The following is a 17540-nucleotide window of genomic DNA, read 5'->3' as shown; positions in this document are numbered from 1 at the left end:
CAGACAGAGCGATATCTTTGAGTGGCATGATGGATGAAGCTAGGTTGTCTGCTTGAGATGGGTGGTATAATGTCGCGGTGATTCGCCGTGGATTGGCCATGCTCTAATGGATGGAGCCACGAGATGCTGGACGCTAAGGTGAATGTGTACGGTCGGGATCTGGGCAAGAATTGCCATGAAGCATTGCTGGACGAGAGAGAATAAAGTAGGTAAGGGATAAGGGGAATTTATAGACCGGCCGGACTAACTACTTCTTACTCTACGCTACCAATGAAGGTCACCGACCCCTGTGAGCGTGATTCGAACGGCTCGGGACTTCGAGCTGCTGAGAACTACCGATTGGCGACATTAGACCCTGAAAATGTCAGACGCTTAACCGTGTAGGGCTGAAGATAGCCAAATGCGGGGAAATGACAGCTAAACCTGGGGAAGCTATCCAAGCGACCACTCATCATGGCTGGAGAGATAGCACAGACCGCATGAGAATCTTCAGGAACCTATCACGTCTGACTTCTCCTCATGCCATGACCAGACACGGCTCAGTATCGGCTATTTCTGCTCAGCAACAGCCGGGGGTATTCCGCTCGTGCGGACAATCCCCAGATGATGTCTGCTGTGGTTTGTTATAACTAGGCAGAGGGACTCAAGGCTGATTTCTATTGCATTCGTCACTCTACCGCATACTCGGTTCAAGGAAAGTCTCTTTAACGATGGAGCCAAAAGTCGATCAGGTAGGCTAGACGCAATTATAGTTCTGAACATGCTAACAGCTCACGCAGGAACGTGCTCAGTGGGTACCACTGCCGCCCATAGTGTGCACTGCTAACGATGCAGATTGGAGCAAGAGCTCCATACAGAAATTTATCCTGGCACAGAGATCATGACCGACGTTGGATCGCATCACTTTGTCAAATCGTCTTCACACCCTGACCGGGTTCTCGTCCCTCAGCCATCTAGTGATCCGCACGATCCTCTTGTAAGCCACGGGTGTATGATGAAAAGAGTTAGCAGCCAAGCTAACTCTCCAGAACTGGACAAAATGGAGAAAGCTGACGGTCATGTCCATCGCCACTGCTGTCAGCTTCAGTCAAGGATTGGGTCCTCTGGCTCTGGCTCCCATGTTTCCGCAGCTCATGGAGTCTTTTGATGCCGACCTTGCATCTGTAGTGAAGTTCACCGGAGTCTGTATTCTTGTTCTCGGTTTCAGTAATTTCTTCTGGTACGCCTGACCTACCCGCTGTGTGATCTATACTGACCTGTTAGGATTCCCATTCAAACGACTTTCGGACGACGACCGGTTTTGATCTTCTCGACCCTAGTCTGCGTCGTCAGCAATATCTGGCGCGCTACAGCCAAGTCGTACGGGAGCTACATGGGCGCTTGTGTGCTAAACGGATTCGGCGCTGGTCCGGCTGAGGTACATTATGCCTGTGCTGTCATCAATGTATTGCTAACAGGGACAGACTTCCCAACCGGAAATTATCGCTGACATTCTCTTCCTTCACGAGAGAGGCGCGTACAATACACTCTACTTCACGGCCTACTTCGGATCTCTTATGGTTGGCCCTATTATCGCCGGACCGATGGCAGAGCATGTCGGCTGGCGGAACTTCTTCTGGTTCAACACTGCGCTGCTGGCACTCGTTCTCGTCCTGACAGTCTTCTTTTTTCCCGAGACGAAGTGGAACCGAACTATACCTCTTGAATCACAGGATCGTACACTCCCGCCTGACACCGAAAAGCCAACAGAGAGCACCTTCCACGAGGATGTCGCTCCAGAAACGCCCATTTCACATGTCGGCAAAGGGTCGCCATCAAAACAGCAATTCAAGCTCTGGAAGATACCAAATGACAGCCTCAGGACCCTTCTAACAAGCTTCTGGATCCCATGGAAACTACACATCTTCCCAATTGTCGAGCTTGCAGCCTTTGTTGTCTCCTGGTCAGCTAGTGTCTTTCTGACTCTCAACCTCACCCAGAGCCAGGCATTCGCAGCTCCGCCATACAACTTCTCCAGCCAAACAATTGGCTTTTTTAACTTTGCGATTCTTATTGGCGCCTTTATCGGCCTCTTGACAAACGGTCCTTTGTCAGACTGGATTTCGATGCGAGCAACAATCAAAAACAGAGGAATCCGTGAGCCCGAGATGAGACTCCCAGCCATGATCCCCTACCTCATCATCTGCATCATCGGGAACTTCATCGTCGCTTTCGGCTATGAGTACAAATGGGACTGGAGAGTAAGTCTCACCTCGAACCACTCTTTCTTCCTTTGTGTGCTCACAACCTAGATTATTGTTATAATTGGTTATACCGCGGTCGGCATTCAGGTTGCTGCCCTTCCTGCCATCATCAGTACCTACGCAGTGGATAGCTACAAGCCCGTTGCTGGGTCGATATTCGTTACGATAACCGTGAATAAGAACCTGTGGGGGTATGGGTTCAGCGAGTTCATCACGAACTGGGTGGATAGAGACGGCTTCGTCAAGCCCATTATGCTGAATATGTCTTTGACCGTGTTGTTCTGTCTTTTTGCGATTCCCTTCTATATCTACGGGAAGAGGATTCGGGGGTGGACGGCGAAGTCTTCTGTGCATTCTATGTAGGTATGGTGGTTTATAAAGGTTAGTGAATGAAGGAGAAGCTTGATAAGGTGAACTTTGGCGCTGTTGTTTTATTTGCTCAATCCTGTTCTTCACTCTTGAGTCTCACGTAGCAATGGCCAACACAATGGGTGGTGTTTCGCCAACAAAGGATTGTGACAATGGTCTCCAGCTCATGAACAGCTGGACTCTGTGAATCTTCACTGTTGCTCACTCAATCACGTAGCCTTCTAGAAAGCTTATAAATAGCTGAACTTCCTTAACTCTCAACCTTCATCATCTCTCCCCTTTACATATCTCAGCTCTATTACTTCTCAACCTTTATCCAACACCCTGTCTCAACCATCCATTCACTCCTCATCAACCTTATTCTTCTATCATACCTATCACTGATACCCTCGAAATGCCCAACAAACCCTCATCCGGACCTCACCGCGCCCGCAGCAGGTCTGCCTCCCCCGATCTCCACTCCGAGTCCCTCCGCCACCGCTTCACACGCTCCTCCTCGGCCTCTACCACCACCAACACAACCATGCCCACAACACCATTCACAAATTCCGATGACGATGAAGCCACAGACACGGACACGGAAACGGAAGCAGAATTTGAATCAGGAATAGATAATGAATCCTGGCTCTGCACACCCGCCCCCTCCACCCCGGTCAACCAACCCTTCACACCCGGCCCGCCGACACCAGTCAACAGGATTGCTATCCCCGAGCCACAGGCCTCCGATCTCATCTCATGCAGTCACGACCTGGATATGAGTGACTGGGACAGCATGCAGCGTGCTCCTGCTCCTACCTTCACAATCCCCAACACTGCAGCGGTCCATGCAAACGCACTGATCGAGCTATCCATTCCTCAGAGACAGTCTCCTCAAAGCCCAACGAGCATTTATCAGTCTCCCTCACAACATGCAGACCTCATTGACCTCACTCTCGACGTCGAAGAAGGCGAGACTTTCCACACCCCGATCTCAGCTTCCGAGTTCCTCCTCAACCTCGACCTCGACCTCACCATCGATCACCCTCACTCTCACAATCCACCCACACCCCCTCCCACCCTCCTCACCCCAACCCCCAACGACACAATATCCCGCCTCGAATCCGACCTCGCCTCCGCACGCACCCGAATCCACAAGCTAGAAAACAGCAGAGCGGACGAAGCACACGAGCTCTCTACCGCGCTCTGCGAGCTCGAGAACCTGCGCGCGGAGATCATAGCGGAACGAGCGAACCTCGCGAGGGCGGTCGAGAGGATCGAGAAGCTGGAAGAAAGCGAGCGGCATGAGCGGCTGAAGCGGATCACCGTGCAACAGAGGGAGTATGCGCAGCGGGCGACGCTTGTTAAGGCTGAGAGGGAGTTGAGGAGGTATAGGGCTTTGGAGAAGGAGATGGAGAGGAGGACTTTTGGGGGCAGGGGTTGAGGGGGTATGAGTATAAGAGTGGTGCTGTTGAGAAAGGCTAGGGAGTTTGGTTTGGAGGATGGATTTGGTTCTTGAGGGTTTCGCTTCTTATTTTATCTTTTTATTTCGCTATGTCTTTTATTCTTTTATTCTTTTGGAATGTACTGTGCCTCGAATAGTTCGGGTTAGTGACTACAGAGGGGAGTTTGAATTCATTGCTATTTATTTCTTGAATTGCATCTATCATATCCAACAGCGTAGAGGGATGGTCCGGAAAGTCTGAGCTCAATAGTCCTAGATCGTGTCTGTTGCTTATCTATTTGGCACAAACGCATACTAAAAGGACTACTTTGGTCAAGATTCCGGTTTTATCCACCTCCTTTGCATTCTGGATGCGGTGCCATTACAAGCATCTCATCGACTCGGGCCTTCGGTCACAAACAACCCCAATCAAAGGTAACGAAGAGAGATAGAAGGGAATCGAATTAGTTCAGTCCTAAGCGCGCCATATCCTAGCTATGTGTGAGATTCCATAGCAGGCCGTCCTTCGTCTCTCAGCCAGAGTAATTAGTTCCTGTTCTCTTTCTACATCATCAACACGACCATGGACTGGGATTGGCGGAGCGCTCTTGGAGCCTAGGGTCGAGAAAGCAACGGTAGAGCTTACAGTGGCTCCCTTTGTCTTCGACACCGACCCTAACAAAGGCATATTTTGTGGCTGATGGACAACAACAAGACTTGAGACATGATGTTTGAGCCTCGACAGATACAAAGGATCCGCCCTCATAATGTCTTGTTCTCGTTGTTGGCCAGAGAACCTTCCTCAGGATGTCTTATCTCCATTGTTCGAGGGCATCTACACTTCCATCGTTCAGTACATTACAAAGAATTAAGAATCGTTGAATGAACTGTGTATGAGAGTGTGCTGGGTTTATAAATCCTCTGAGTCCTCATAGAGATAGATATTTTATCATCAACGGGTTTTATCAGGTATCTTATACAGATCTTTCAAACATTCTTCAAAAGCTATAAACTGACAAGATGTCTAACGTTTCAACGGGCAGGATGGACGATCTGTTTACCTCTCGTCTACAATCACCCTCAGCCGTCACGGCCCCTGCTTCAGAACAGCAGCGCAACTCTCAGGAGAACCCTACCTCTGTCTCTGGATCTCCCCTGCTAGCTGTAACTGATCTAGTTCTACAAGAGTCTGGCGACTCGGATAAGGGTAGTTATACCTCCCCTGCAGCATCAGCTGTTGTCACTGCTCTCACTGCACAAGATCATCGCACCCCCGATGCAATTTCACCACCACCGGCCACAGGTCCAGCACAGCAAAACTCTCCTACCCCCAGTCTGTCTCCAGAGCCAACCCGAACCCGGACATCAAAACGACAAGCCGACCTTCAAATATCTCAACCATTTCGCCAGTTTAAGCGCCCGCATTTGACCCACGATATCAGCCCACTTTTACGCTTTGCCCTTGGCTCAGGACCGTACCTACAGTACAACAAAGAGGACATTCGCGCCGCGAGTGAGCTTTATAAAAGACATCACAATCAGAACATCCAGTATTACCAGCCGCAGATGGCGTCTTCGCAGCTGTCTCGCCCAGCAGGCGTGACCAAGGCTCGGAAGAGCCGGGGTCCCGCGCCTTATGCATCTATGGTCCTGACAGGGCAGATGTCAAGTCAAGCCGGAGGCCATCAGCAGATGTCGCCCGGTTTCTCTCCGGCGGTCCCGCGCCAACACCCGTCCCAGCCACAAGCTCAACACTACACTCCCCCGCAAATCCGTCGCCACGTTCCGCCGACGGTTCGTCAGCGGATGCCCCGGCAGGGCTCTCAAGCCACATCTGGTCCCTACCCTGCGCAACGCCCACAAGCCCCCCAGCAACGAGCCCCTCTTTATCAAGCATCTACACCCACCCTTCTAACATCTCACCCCCAGCAAGCCTACCCCCAGGGACCAGTCTACCAAGCAGTCCAGGCCAACGTGCAAATCCCACCTCAGGCGTTCCAACCCGTGCTAAAGCCCACACAGCAAAATCCCAACCTCCAGGGCCATGGCGAGACCAGTGGTCTATTACTGACCCAGCCACTACCAGCACAACCAGCATCGGCACCAACACCAACCCCGCAACCAACACAAGCACTCTCTCAAATCCCCGTCTACGATCCGTCCTCATCATCTGTACCATCCTCAGATCCCTTTGCCCAAGAACGGGCCTACTTCAACGAACACATCTTCCCCAACATCATACCCGCTGATCAGCTGCAGCAGACCCATGAAAAGTACTTCCGGGGCTATGAGAATGCAGACATAGACAAGATTATAGCCGAGGCCGAGGCCGAGATGCAGCGTGGGCTGGTGGTTCCGCCGTTGCCGTATATCAATAAGGAAATGAATATGGATATTAATATGGATGCGGAATTTGGGAATTTTTGAGGGTTCCGGTTTCTTTACGGATGGGAGGAGAGGACGGGTACTCGCGTCGGGTGGGTTTTAGTGATAGTGATTGGGTTCCTTTCTGGATATTGCAATGATGAAGAGTACTTTTCTATTTGTTTTGACTATTGGTTGACTAGGACTCTCTGTATGATTACGGATGTAGATGTTAGATTCATGGGGTTTGAACCCTGGAGCGGAGCTAGATAAAATTATCTTCAGCATGTTTTTTCCTCTATACTTTTGCCATAGACACCAGTTTAACTCTTTCTATATCCGTACATACTTACCTGTCCAGTGCTAGTTGATATATCACGAGTTCTGACATTGAGAGTACTCCTCCTCCTGCCTTGCAGACCACATACTTTTCTGATGCCATGTTGCTCAAATGCTATACACTATAAGCACTCCTTCCAGTGCAAATGTTCCTTTCAAAAAGTAGGTACAAACATCCTTAGCCAAGACATACCTACACAATGTAGAGCCAATGTCTACAGATTGATGCGGTGAGGTCCGATCACGATACCCCATGAATATAAACCACGTGTCAATCCAAGTACCTGGGCATTATCATGAAACAGCAACAGAAATAGATTAGCCATCCCTCCACCGGCGAATTCTGTATCACTATGTAAGACCAATAGGGTGACACAGTTTCAAACGTTTCAGACCAAGCGGAACGCCCTGCACGTTTCCGAAATCCAGGAAGCATTTTGGACTACATCATTACACGATATCCCTGCAGGGTGGTACATCGGGAGGGCGGAAACACCTCGGTGCTACAAGGCCGTTAAGTGGACTTGAAGGAAGGTGCGACCCGTGCGACTTAAGTTCGTCTATAAACCCCCCGTCCCGGCTCCCACGCGCTGCTTTGCTAGTGCGAGCACCTTCAGTGAGAACTCCATCTCAATCCCCTTCGAGGACATCACTACGATGGAAGCATATACGGGGAACTGGGTTTTGGTAAGCAAGCAACCGACTACACTCTAAAGCTCCTTCTTTAGGGTACATCACGCTAGAACCGGAGAGACAACAAGCTAACGCACACCTCATCTTCCCTACAGAGCAAACCCCACACGACCGGCACAGAAGCGATGCTGAAAATAATACGCCCCCTCCCACCCCTTCTCCCTCTTCACCACTCCTCAGCTCCCCGCCACCTCTGCGCCATTGAAGTTGCAGCACCTACCCAACCACTCCCAGTAACCATGATACATAGCAAGGCATATCCTGGCCCATCCGCAAAGCCATAAACCTCACAACGCCGCACCTCGAAATCACCATCCACAGTGACCCCACAAGCGGAGCAACCAGTTCAACTACCATCTACACGCTTGGCGGCGGGCTGGCAGGTGCTACCGAGATTAGGGTGTTTGATTGGAGCGAGCAGCCGCATAAGGATTATATCTTTGGGGTCTGTCGGGTGCGGAGTCGGGTTGTTTATGCTTTGGATTCGAGATTGGGTTCGAGTGTGCAGGAGGGTATTGTTGAGCGTGTGAGTGGGGGGTATCCAGATTTCGAGATGCAGACGAAGATCAAGGATGGAATAGACAGGGATAAAGTTTGGATGTTTCTGAGGGGCGAGGATGCTGGGGGAGAAACACGCTCTGTGTGCGCTGTGTCCGTTGGGCTGGGTGAGAAGGATGGTGAGGAAGGGAGTAGCAGTGGGGTTCGCAGTGCGAGCAGGGCTACGTGGGTGCAGACGTTCCTGTCGAGCTTGACTGAGGGATGGACGCTAGAGCAGGTAGGGCGCATCTCTGGGCAACAGATCTGAATCATTGCTGCTCGGCTAACTCTACGCAGATATGGGGCTTTGAGGAGATTGACGGGGTGCTGCATCAGGTGCGGCGGGCTGTTGCTGCGAATGCCAAAGGGCAGTATGCGCTTGCGAGGCAGGTGTTTAAGAGGGATTAGGGACTCAAATCACATTCCGTGATACTGATTGGATTTACCGAGGGTGTTAGAGCGGCGTGTGCGAGCATCATACAGCAGACAAGAGTAAGATATACTCAACCAAGCTGTTTTCCTGGTTCATATCCTATACACTTCCGTGACATTTATCTGCCGGTTTTTTATTAGAATGGCTCATGAAGTAGAGCCGTGCCCCCGAAACCTGCCCCGATATTGACCGTTTCGCGCCTTGCCTCCCAGTCATAAAGATTCACTATATACATCATCTCACTACGATAGGACGCCATGGTGGATGTGCATGAAGCCATTGCCTCCCTCACCTCAATTTCCACATTGTTTGTCTCATTAAATTACCCACTCCTGCCTTTCTACCTGCCTATCTACTCAAAAAACAACCCCCCAGAAACATTCACCACCTGCCCAGTAACCCACCCACTCTCCTCACTAACTAGAAACCCCACCACGCCAGCAACATCCTTCACCTCGCCAACCCTCCTCCCGGCAGGCGTCCCCCTAATAATCCCCTCCCACTCCCTCTCCGCCTCAGCATCCATCTCACCAACACTCCTCCCCCAAAGCTCCGTATTGACAGGCCCAGGCCTCACACAATTAACCGTCGCATGACACCTCTGCCCCAGCTCTCGAGCCAGCGAGCGAGTCACGCTCTCCAACCCACCCTTCGCCGCAACATAAGCCAACGACCCAGCATGCCCGTCAACAGCATAGCTCGACGAAACATTCACGATCCGCGGAGCAGGCCCGAAATACGGTATCGCCTCTTTAACCAGAAACACGGGGAATCGCAGGTTTGTTGTAACCTGTTCCTCCCAAACCTCGGCTGTCAGGGCCGAGATCTCGTAGTCACTTCGAGCGCCTGCGTTGTTAATGATTATATCGATGGTCCCCCATTTCTCTACCGCCGCGGCAACGATTCGTGAGGGGGAGGCGGGGTCTGTTGCGGAGGCTTGTAGCGAGAGGGCGGAGACGTTGTGTGTGGATTTCAGCGATGAGAGGACTGCTTCTGCGGCTGTGGGGGAGGAGTTGTAGGTTATTAGGATGTTGGCGCCGAGGGAGGCGAGGTGGTGGGCTATGCCGGCGCCGATGCCGCGTGAGGCACCGGTTATGATAGCGGTTTTGTTGGTGAGGGATTTGGGGGTGGTCATTTTGGTGGTTTGGGGTGGTCGGTTGGTTTGTTGGTTGTAGGGGTTGGCTGGTGTTTTGGTGGAAGTGATATAGGTGTGTGGTGAATTCGGGTGGCGTGGATCTTTATGGACAAGTGGTATTGTTCACTCGAGGACATGCTCGGGGGTCAGGCGTCAGCTTTAGTGGTGAGTACATCGGGTAGGTACTCTGTCTGGGTGTGGTGGATATTTTACTCCAACTGATGGGACTCGGATGCGGAGCCGGTTTTTGATCGGGAGGGTGTCCGGGCCTGATACCCCGCTGTGGCGGATCTGAGGCCGAGGACAGGGGACTTATCGTGGTGTTTATAACGTAAGAAAGGGTTTATCTTAGCGGTGTATTGGTGGCTTGAAATGGAGGCGATATCGTGTAGTACATCTTAACTTGCCCGTGGTTCTGATTCCAGGAGAGTGAGTAGGGAACCCCGGGTATATGAATGCGGTCATTGTGTGAGGATAGGCGGTTTACCCTACTGAATAGCTGGTTTTTAGACGCTAGCTCATACTATCTTCAACTCAGTAGATGGAAGGTTTAGGTCAATTTTGTCTCCCATGTTCTCCTCTCGGACGCGTGTAGGGCAGAAGATTCTACATTTCACAGCCTCTGGTGGATTTACAAATATGCTGGAATGTAGACAGAACTGAGTTGTAATCCTGTGGCTTGATTCACGCAGTTGCGTAGGTTTACAATGTTGATCATGAAGGTTTTGTCGCTACAAGCTCCTTCAGGGTATCCCCAAACCCTACCATGCAAATAGTCGCCCACGCAGCAACCCCAATCCTTGGAACAACACCACGAAAGAGCCCCTTAATCCCAGATGTCCGAACAATATGCTTGAAAGTCGACACAATCGTCGGCTTCTCAGGCCGTGTCGGATCTTTCGTCATAGACTGCATCTCAACTCGAAGAACCTGCCCAGTCAGTACGGGCATAGACAGACAAAAGTCACACATACCTCAAACGGCTGATTCCAACAGCTCAACGCACCACCAATCGTCGACGCGAGGATCTTCTCCCCAAACCCCAACGTTTCCCTCCTGCCCTTCCCCCTGACAGACCGAATACTATCCTCCGCGAGCCTCGAAATCCCAATCCGAGACGACCACCCCGTCACCTGCCGCAACGCAACGGCATTCACTCCTTTGTTGACGCCGCGGATCCCCTTCTCACGCAGAATCTGGAGGAACACCTCTAATGGGCCCGATGGTTTTACCCCTTGACTAGCGACCTTGCTTCTTGTAACTTCCACGGTCTTCATGCACGTCGTCATGCCCATGGTCAGGTAGGCTTGAGCAAACCCGCCGGCGACTCCACCAAGCGTACCGCCGACAGCGGACGATGCGTTAGGGAAATTCTTGCGTACGACATGCTCGATTTCGGTTGATGTGAGGACGAGGATCGCGCCTTTTGTGCTTGCTTCGAGCCACGCCTGTGTTTGTTAGTTTGTCGGTAGGTGGGATGGGTGCAGATCTAGGAGGAATTGTGTTTACCCAGGGTATCAACCCCTGATAGAAAGCTCTCCAGCCTCCTCGGCTCCATGTCTTTTGGAGTGCATGTTTCAGTTTGTCCTGTCGGTTCGCTGCTAGCTTTGTTGGCAATATTAGATTCGTGACTATGGAGAACGCAGTGAAGCTAGGTGGGGTACATGTGTTTTTAGGACTTCCATTGGTTGCCCCAGTGTGGTGACTTGGAATTATCAGCTCAAAGGTTCTGGTACATACTGTAGGTACAGTAACGTACCTTGGAAAATATTCATCGCGGCGCCGACGGCCAGATTGCGGTACGGGATCGGTCGTCGCTCCTCCTTGGTGTGAGCACTGGTCTCACCACCCGTGGAGGACTGCTGGACTATAGCGTTGCTTAGTGACATCGTTGTATTTTCCATTTGCCGCCTCGGGGTGTTGTTCTTCACGCGTGGGTGTTATCGTTGGGTGGCTATATGCCACGGGATATTGCTCATCGGATACATCCGATAAGGCCATCCCACGTCGATAGCCCACCAGCTGCCAACGCGGGGAGTTCTGATGGCATGTTGAAGGCAGTTATGATATGGGAGACCTAAGGTTTAATTTCTCTTCTTTTCAAGATATTACATCCAAGCTTTGCTGGGTTTAGACACGAAGTGCCAGATGACACTCATGCCTGGGGCACCGAGTCGTAGGCACGTGACCGCCAGGATGAGGAGGCTTCCTAGACTACGCGTACCATCCCTGGATGTCTCCGATAACCGACCGGTCAACGGTGCAGCATGAGAAACGCAAACAGCACAAGTGAATCGCCTTCGCCGTCCGTACGGAAACACCGTCCGGGTTTGAGCCGCAGTGCCGCGGCCTGTGAGCGATGCAGGCGTCGGAAGCAGAAGGTAGTGCACCCCGAAATCATGTCTTCAAGGCGTTCTTTGATAACTCAGCGTGGTAGTGTGACAGCCGAACTCCCACATGTGGCCCATGTAGTATCGTCGGGGTGACATGTGTTCCTTCAAGGCGACTGACGGTCCAGAATGGAGGCCCTGACTGCGAATGCGATGTCTTGCGGAGTCAATTGCAGTCTCTCCAGGCGCAGTACGATTCTGTCGTCCAGGAGGTCGACCAGCTACGGTCTGAGAGACTCTCTCGGGCTCTGCAATATGACATCTCCCTGCCGGATACTGTACCAACAGCCAACGATTCCCACCATGGTCGCGCCCAAGATGCGTATACCACCCATCATTCGCCCCCCAATGCAGATGTATCCTATACGGGCCGGATTCTGCGACCAACGTTCACTCCCCGTCCAAATCTTTCCAATGGTCGCAATGCACTTAGTAGCGCGTGGGCCTTATGGGGAAATGATGCGCCTGCTGAGGTGTCTACGCTTGCGACGAGTTCTCAAAACCTCGAGTCAGGCCCAGACAACGCCGCTATCACCAACCTAGTGGATGTTTTCTTCGAGCTGCGTTGCCCTTATTTGCCCATATTCCACAAGCCGAGCTTCCTCAACGACCACCTCACTCCATTCATTGCGGAATCAGTGACACACCCGCTTTCAAACTTCTTGGTCAACATGGCATGCGCCGTCGCAGCAACAGAACGGCCGACCAAACAGCATGAAGACCATCGTACTTTTTTCAAACGCGCAATCCAACACCTACACATAGTCATGCAGGCGGATGACTTTGACTGTGTGCAGTGCCTCCTACTGCTCTGTATGTACGGCCACAACGAGCCACAATCGGTCAACATGTGGTATACAACCGGCCTGACTCTGCAGCTAGCCATAGGCCTCGATCTTCATCGGAAGGAGAGCCTAAATGGGAAGAACTTGTGGGAGACGGAAATGTCAAAACGCGTCTTCTGGTGCGCATACGTGATGAACTGCAACATGGCAATCAACATGGGACGCCCACTAGGCCTTCACCAGGAAGACATCACCACACCATTACCTCTGCAACTCACAGACCAACAACTCGACGAGTCGTTCACCACCCCAGCACCCTCTCTTCTTCCCAGTACCTCCGACACATCGACCTTCATCCACGTCATCCGCATCCGCCTCCTCAACGCCAAAATATACACCTCCTTCCACTCCCCCAGCCAAACATGCTCCCAATCCCCAGACCCAGAACCAACCCGCACCACCATCCTCTCAGACCTCAACCACTGGCTCATCACAGCCCCCCGCTACACCCGCACAACATCCACCTTCCAATCGCAGGAGTGGTTCCAAATCGCCTTCCACCACGCCGTCCTCTCCCTCTACCGCCCCTCCCGCGCCATCCCAATGCCCTCTTCTCCCGACCTCCGCCTCTGCCTAGAATCCGCCATCGGCCTGATAAGCTCCTACAGCTCTCTCTACGCCCGCAACCAGGTGAAATACACCTTTGTCGCAATCCACGCCCTCTTCATGGCCGCCGTCACTATGCTCTACGCCCTCCGCGCGTCGCCTTTCCTCCGCCACGATCTGACCAAGCCGGTCGTGCAGACTAATATCCTTACTTTTCTTACTCTCTTCCGCGGTATCTCGAATGGGCGTGCTGTGGGTGAGAGATGCTCGAGTATAATCGAGCGTCTTGGGAATTCTATCCTGATGCTCTTCGACGAGGGGGACGCGCTGGGTGGGGATCTAGATACGGAGTTTCAGTCGTGGTTTGGGTTGCAGACGCACTCGTTTCCTACGCCTGGTCCGGGGGATGTTGGGGTCGGTGTCGGTGTTGGAGTCGGTGATGGGCTGGCGCTGGGCGGCGGTCAGGGTGAGTTTCCGGATTATAGAATCGAGCCGCCGTGGGCGGAGCTGTTTGGAGAGGGGGTTGGGGTTGTGTCGACGGATTTGTGGAATTTCATCTTGTAACTAGAACAAGAGGTGTAGCAAAAGAAAAAAAGACAGGCAAGGGGGTACTGTAGGTGTTCATAAGTTCCTGGAGGTTTGCGATTTAGGTACAACAAAAGATATATATGTCCAACATCCTAGCGCCAACTTTGCACTCTTGAACCCACCGCGCCTGCAGTTCATATCTACAACTGCTCTGTTTATAAAAGCACGTAGAAGTTTTCTATAACGCAACCCCGCGCCGATAAACTGGCGAATTTCGGATGGCATTGGCAGGGTCCGTCCCTCCGCCCGATAGCGGAGGGCGCGGGGGCGGCGGGGCAGGGGGCTAGTCGGATGCATCCGATCGGCTCAGCCGAATCCCGCTCGAGCTTCATTCAGGACTCGCTCTCAACAATCTCCACTGAGTCTGCTGCAGTCCATTAATATTCTAGAATCGAACGTCCAGTCAACCGGGCATCTCGACGACCCGTGCGCGAGCGTTCTCTCCATCTATCTGGCGTTTTGCCTCGTGTCTCTCATCATCGGAGGGCTTGGAGGTCAGCGCGACCGATCTCCCGTCGCAAGTCCAGTCCAGTCTAGTCCAGTGCAGTGCAGTGCCATTCCGCGCACAAGCCTCGGTATCGCCAACATCGCATCAAACCAGCCAGACTGACCTGTGCACACAACATCTCCATCTGAAGATTGATTACTCTGTAACAATGCTTCCTCGCCCCAATATGATTCCCCGGTCCATATCACCGCTCCTCCTTAAACGCACCCTCTCATCAACACCACCGCCAATGAGCAAAAAAACCCAATCCTCCCTCCCAGCTTCCTACTACCGCGGCGGAACCTCTCGCGCAATCATGTTCCAGAAATCCACCCTCCCCGCGTCCCAGTCCTCATGGGGTCCCATATTCCGGTCTATCCTCGGTAGTCCGGATCCCTACGGGCGACAGCTCGACGGGATGGGCGGCGGGATTTCGTCGCTGTCGAAGGTCTGTGTTGTTGGGGGGTCAACGCATAAAGACGCCGATGTGGATTATACCTTCGCTGCAATTGGGGTCAGGGATAGCGAGGTGGATTTCTCGAGTAATTGTGGGAATATGAGTGCTGCTGTGGGCGGGTTTGCGGTTGATTGCGGGCTGATCAAGACTGATATCCAGGCAGAAGGAACGAGGGAGAGGGATGTAATGGTTCGGATCCATAATACGAATACCGGGAAGATTATCCATGCTACTTTCCCCGTTGTTCATGGGGAGGCTGTTGCAGATGGGGAGCTCGCGATCGATGGGGTGGCTGGGACTGGCGCGGCAGTGAAGTTGGATTTCATGGACCCTGCGGGGTCGCGGACGGGGAAGATGTTGCCGACTGGGGTGGCGAGGGAGGTGATTGGGGGTGTTGAGGCGACGTGCATTGATGTGGCGAATCCGTGTGTTTTCGTCAAAGCGGCTGATCTTGGTGTTGAGGGGGATCTAACGCCGGATGAGATGACGAGTACGCATGGGCTGTTGGGCCGGCTGGATGCTATTCGGAGGGAGGCCGGGGTGAGGATGGGTCTTGCGGATTCCGTCGAGACGGTCCCTGGGAGTGTTCCTAAGATTGGGATTGTCTCGGAGCCCCGGGAGAAGGGTGCGGGGGCTGGTGTTGATCTTGTTGTGAGGGCGCTGTCTGTTGGGCAGCCGCATAAGGCTGTGCCGATTACGGTTGCGTTGGCGTTGGCGGCTGCGGCGAGGGTACCGGGGAGTACGGTTGCAGACGTCACTAGTGAGGATCCTGTTGATAAGGCAGGGATTACGATTGGGCATGCGAGTGGGAGTATCCTTGTTGGGGCGACTTTTGGGGAGGGGGATCGGTTGGAGTATGCGACTGTTTTCCGGACCGCGAGGAGGTTGTTCGAGGGGAGAGTCTTTTGGAAGTAGAAAATCACCCAATGGCTAAAGAGAGAGTAGTTGGTCTTAACATGTGTATATTTTAAACTTGGTTCATACAGCCAGATAGACCAACGGGCAAATCGAACATCTACAGTATAAAATCCCTCCTATATCGGGGTATCGTTTGCGCTTGGTGTATGCCTTTGGGAGCTATTGGAGCTACCCCTCGAAGCAGGGCTCCTACCGGCCCGAATCACCGTAGTTACATTGAAGTATCTATAATCGGCTCAGACCGATATCTAATCCCCACAGCCATCGGCCTACGCCGTCTGACCCGCCACAAAACGCGCGGGGTAGAAGTCCACCGGGAGACCTCCCGATCACCAGAGGAGATAACAGCCATAAGTTAGTACCTACCTATATAGCCCAACCCCAACTCCCTACAGCTCAGCACACCCATCATCAAATCCAAACCGCCTCTAACAACAAACATGCCCACAACCCGCACCCTAACCGTCATCGGCGCGCACTGCGCCGGCGAAGTCTGCGACGTGATAACCGGCGGCGTGCTCAACCCCCCACACTGCAAAACCATGTACGAGAAACTGGTGCACTTCCGGGACCACAACGACTCAATCAGACAGCTCCTGCTCAACGAGCCGCGCGGCCGCCCAGCCATGAACACGAACCTGGTCCTCCCACCCTGCGACCCCGCAGCCGACGCCGGGTTCCTCATTATGGAGAGCGAGGAATACCCGCCTATGTCCGGCGGGAATGCGATTGCGACTGCGACCGTGTTGCTGGAGACGGGGATGGTGGAGATGAATACACAGGGGAAAATAACCGAGCTTGTGCTTGATACAGCGGCGGGGCTGGTGAACGTGAAAGCGGAGTGTGAGGGTGGGAAGTGCAAGAGTGTTTCGTTTGATAATGTGGCTTCGTTTGTGTTTAAGCTTGATTTCGAGGTTGATGTTCCTGGATTGGGTGTTATCAAGGTTGATATTGCCTACGGAGGGATGATCTATGTGCTTGTTGATGTTGGGGCTGTTGGGCTTGCGATCAACAACCGCCATGGGACTAGATTGATTGAGGTTGGGGAGAGGATTAAGAGGGCCGTGCAGAGGGCGTATACGCCGGTGCATCCGGAGAATCCGGATATTCGGGGGGTGACGATTCTGGAGTTTACGGAGCCGATGCAGAGGAGGGGGGATGGGGGGAGGTTTGCAGTCAACACGGCGATTGTTTCCCCGGGGAGGTTTGATCGGTGTCCGTGTGGAACTGGGAGTAGTGCGAGGATGGCGGTGTTGCATGCTAGGGGGGAGTTGGCGGTTGATGAAGTGTTTGAGCATCGGAGTATTATTGGAAGTACCTTTGACTGTCATATCAGGGGGACAACTAAGGTGGGAGAGTATGATGCTGTGCTGCCGACGGTGAAGGGGAGTGCTTGGATTACGAGCTATAAGCAGGTGGTGCTGGACTCGACGGATCCATTTCCGTTGGGGTTTAGGGTTGGGGATCAGTGGCATATGGGTGATGAGTGAGTTGTCTTGGCTGTACCGACATGCAGATGCTTCAGGTAGTTTTAACTTCGATACGTTGCAACTGGGTGATGTGTACAAGTCTCGTGCCCTTAAGTCAGGTAGGCCCAGTAGGTTGCAGATAGCTTTTGTCCTTCAATACGCCGTGATCGTGGGTATAAATACGCTCTCACCTATTAGGTCCAGCTGTCGGGCTTATCCTGGAGCTATGTCCGGGGATCCACAGGGGCTGCGATGGAGAAGCTACTGAGTCGCTCACTAGTGACCTCTGCCAGCTATTGTTCTACCG

The 17540-nt window shown here is 52.7% G+C and overlaps 9 protein-coding genes across 9 annotated transcripts; 7 read left to right on the top strand and 2 right to left on the bottom strand.

Moving 5' to 3' along the window:
* Positions 1-710: 710 nt before the first annotated feature.
* On the top strand, positions 711-2606 carry BJY04DRAFT_219054 (putative MFS transporter; the record flags this gene model as incomplete). Its single annotated transcript, XM_073716479.1, has 7 exons — positions 711-731; positions 780-790; positions 835-976; positions 1029-1219; positions 1264-1417; positions 1464-2240; positions 2292-2606. The coding sequence occupies 7 exons, from the start codon at positions 711-713 to the stop codon at positions 2604-2606; spliced, it is 1611 nt and encodes a 536-aa protein (XP_073570397.1).
* A 400-nt stretch (positions 2607-3006) lies between these two features.
* Positions 3007-4032, top strand: BJY04DRAFT_219053 (uncharacterized protein; the record flags this gene model as incomplete). The annotated part of the gene is made up of 1 exon (XM_073716478.1): positions 3007-4032. One exon carries the CDS (start codon positions 3007-3009, stop codon positions 4030-4032), a length of 1026 nt encoding a protein of 341 aa, XP_073570396.1.
* Positions 4033-5052: 1020 nt separating this feature from the next.
* Positions 5053-6459, top strand: BJY04DRAFT_219052 (uncharacterized protein; the record flags this gene model as incomplete). The annotated part of the gene is made up of 1 exon (XM_073716477.1): positions 5053-6459. The coding sequence occupies one exon, from the start codon at positions 5053-5055 to the stop codon at positions 6457-6459; it is 1407 nt and encodes a 468-aa protein (XP_073570395.1).
* A 933-nt stretch (positions 6460-7392) lies between these two features.
* Positions 7393-8373, top strand: BJY04DRAFT_219051 (uncharacterized protein; the record flags this gene model as incomplete). The annotated part of the gene is made up of 3 exons (XM_073716476.1): positions 7393-7422; positions 7679-8203; positions 8263-8373. 3 exons carry the CDS (start codon positions 7393-7395, stop codon positions 8371-8373), a joined length of 666 nt encoding a protein of 221 aa, XP_073570394.1.
* A 377-nt stretch (positions 8374-8750) lies between these two features.
* BJY04DRAFT_228237 (SDR family NAD(P)-dependent oxidoreductase) lies at positions 8751-9533 on the bottom strand (the record flags this gene model as incomplete). The annotated part of the gene is made up of 1 exon (XM_073718796.1): positions 8751-9533. One exon carries the CDS (start codon positions 9531-9533, stop codon positions 8751-8753), a length of 783 nt encoding a protein of 260 aa, XP_073570393.1.
* A 698-nt stretch (positions 9534-10231) lies between these two features.
* Positions 10232-11422, bottom strand: BJY04DRAFT_228235 (mitochondrial carrier domain-containing protein; the record flags this gene model as incomplete). Its single annotated transcript, XM_073718795.1, has 5 exons — positions 10232-10463; positions 10508-10981; positions 11043-11138; positions 11198-11238; positions 11293-11422. The coding sequence occupies 5 exons, from the start codon at positions 11420-11422 to the stop codon at positions 10248-10250; spliced, it is 957 nt and encodes a 318-aa protein (XP_073570392.1). The 3' UTR covers positions 10232-10247.
* Positions 11423-11800: 378 nt separating this feature from the next.
* On the top strand, positions 11801-13878 carry BJY04DRAFT_228233 (transcription factor domain-containing protein; the record flags this gene model as incomplete). The annotated part of the gene is made up of 2 exons (XM_073718794.1): positions 11801-11914; positions 11971-13878. The coding sequence occupies 2 exons, from the start codon at positions 11801-11803 to the stop codon at positions 13876-13878; spliced, it is 2022 nt and encodes a 673-aa protein (XP_073570391.1).
* A 698-nt stretch (positions 13879-14576) lies between these two features.
* Positions 14577-15761, top strand: BJY04DRAFT_219047 (DUF453 domain protein; the record flags this gene model as incomplete). Its single annotated transcript, XM_073716475.1, has 1 exon — positions 14577-15761. The coding sequence occupies one exon, from the start codon at positions 14577-14579 to the stop codon at positions 15759-15761; it is 1185 nt and encodes a 394-aa protein (XP_073570390.1).
* A 443-nt stretch (positions 15762-16204) lies between these two features.
* BJY04DRAFT_228228 (proline racemase family protein) lies at positions 16205-17254 on the top strand (the record flags this gene model as incomplete). Its single annotated transcript, XM_073718793.1, has 1 exon — positions 16205-17254. The coding sequence occupies one exon, from the start codon at positions 16205-16207 to the stop codon at positions 17252-17254; it is 1050 nt and encodes a 349-aa protein (XP_073570389.1).
* Between the last annotated feature and the right edge of the window lie 286 nt (positions 17255-17540).

The sequence above is a fragment of the Aspergillus karnatakaensis genome (assembly GCF_047715665.1).
Source record: "Aspergillus karnatakaensis strain CBS 102800 unplaced genomic scaffold BJY04scaffold_29, whole genome shotgun sequence".
Classification (NCBI taxonomy): Eukaryota; Fungi; Ascomycota; class Eurotiomycetes; order Eurotiales; family Aspergillaceae; genus Aspergillus; species Aspergillus karnatakaensis.
Note: the sequence above shows the minus strand (reverse complement) of the source record. Positions and strands in the feature narration are given on the sequence as shown.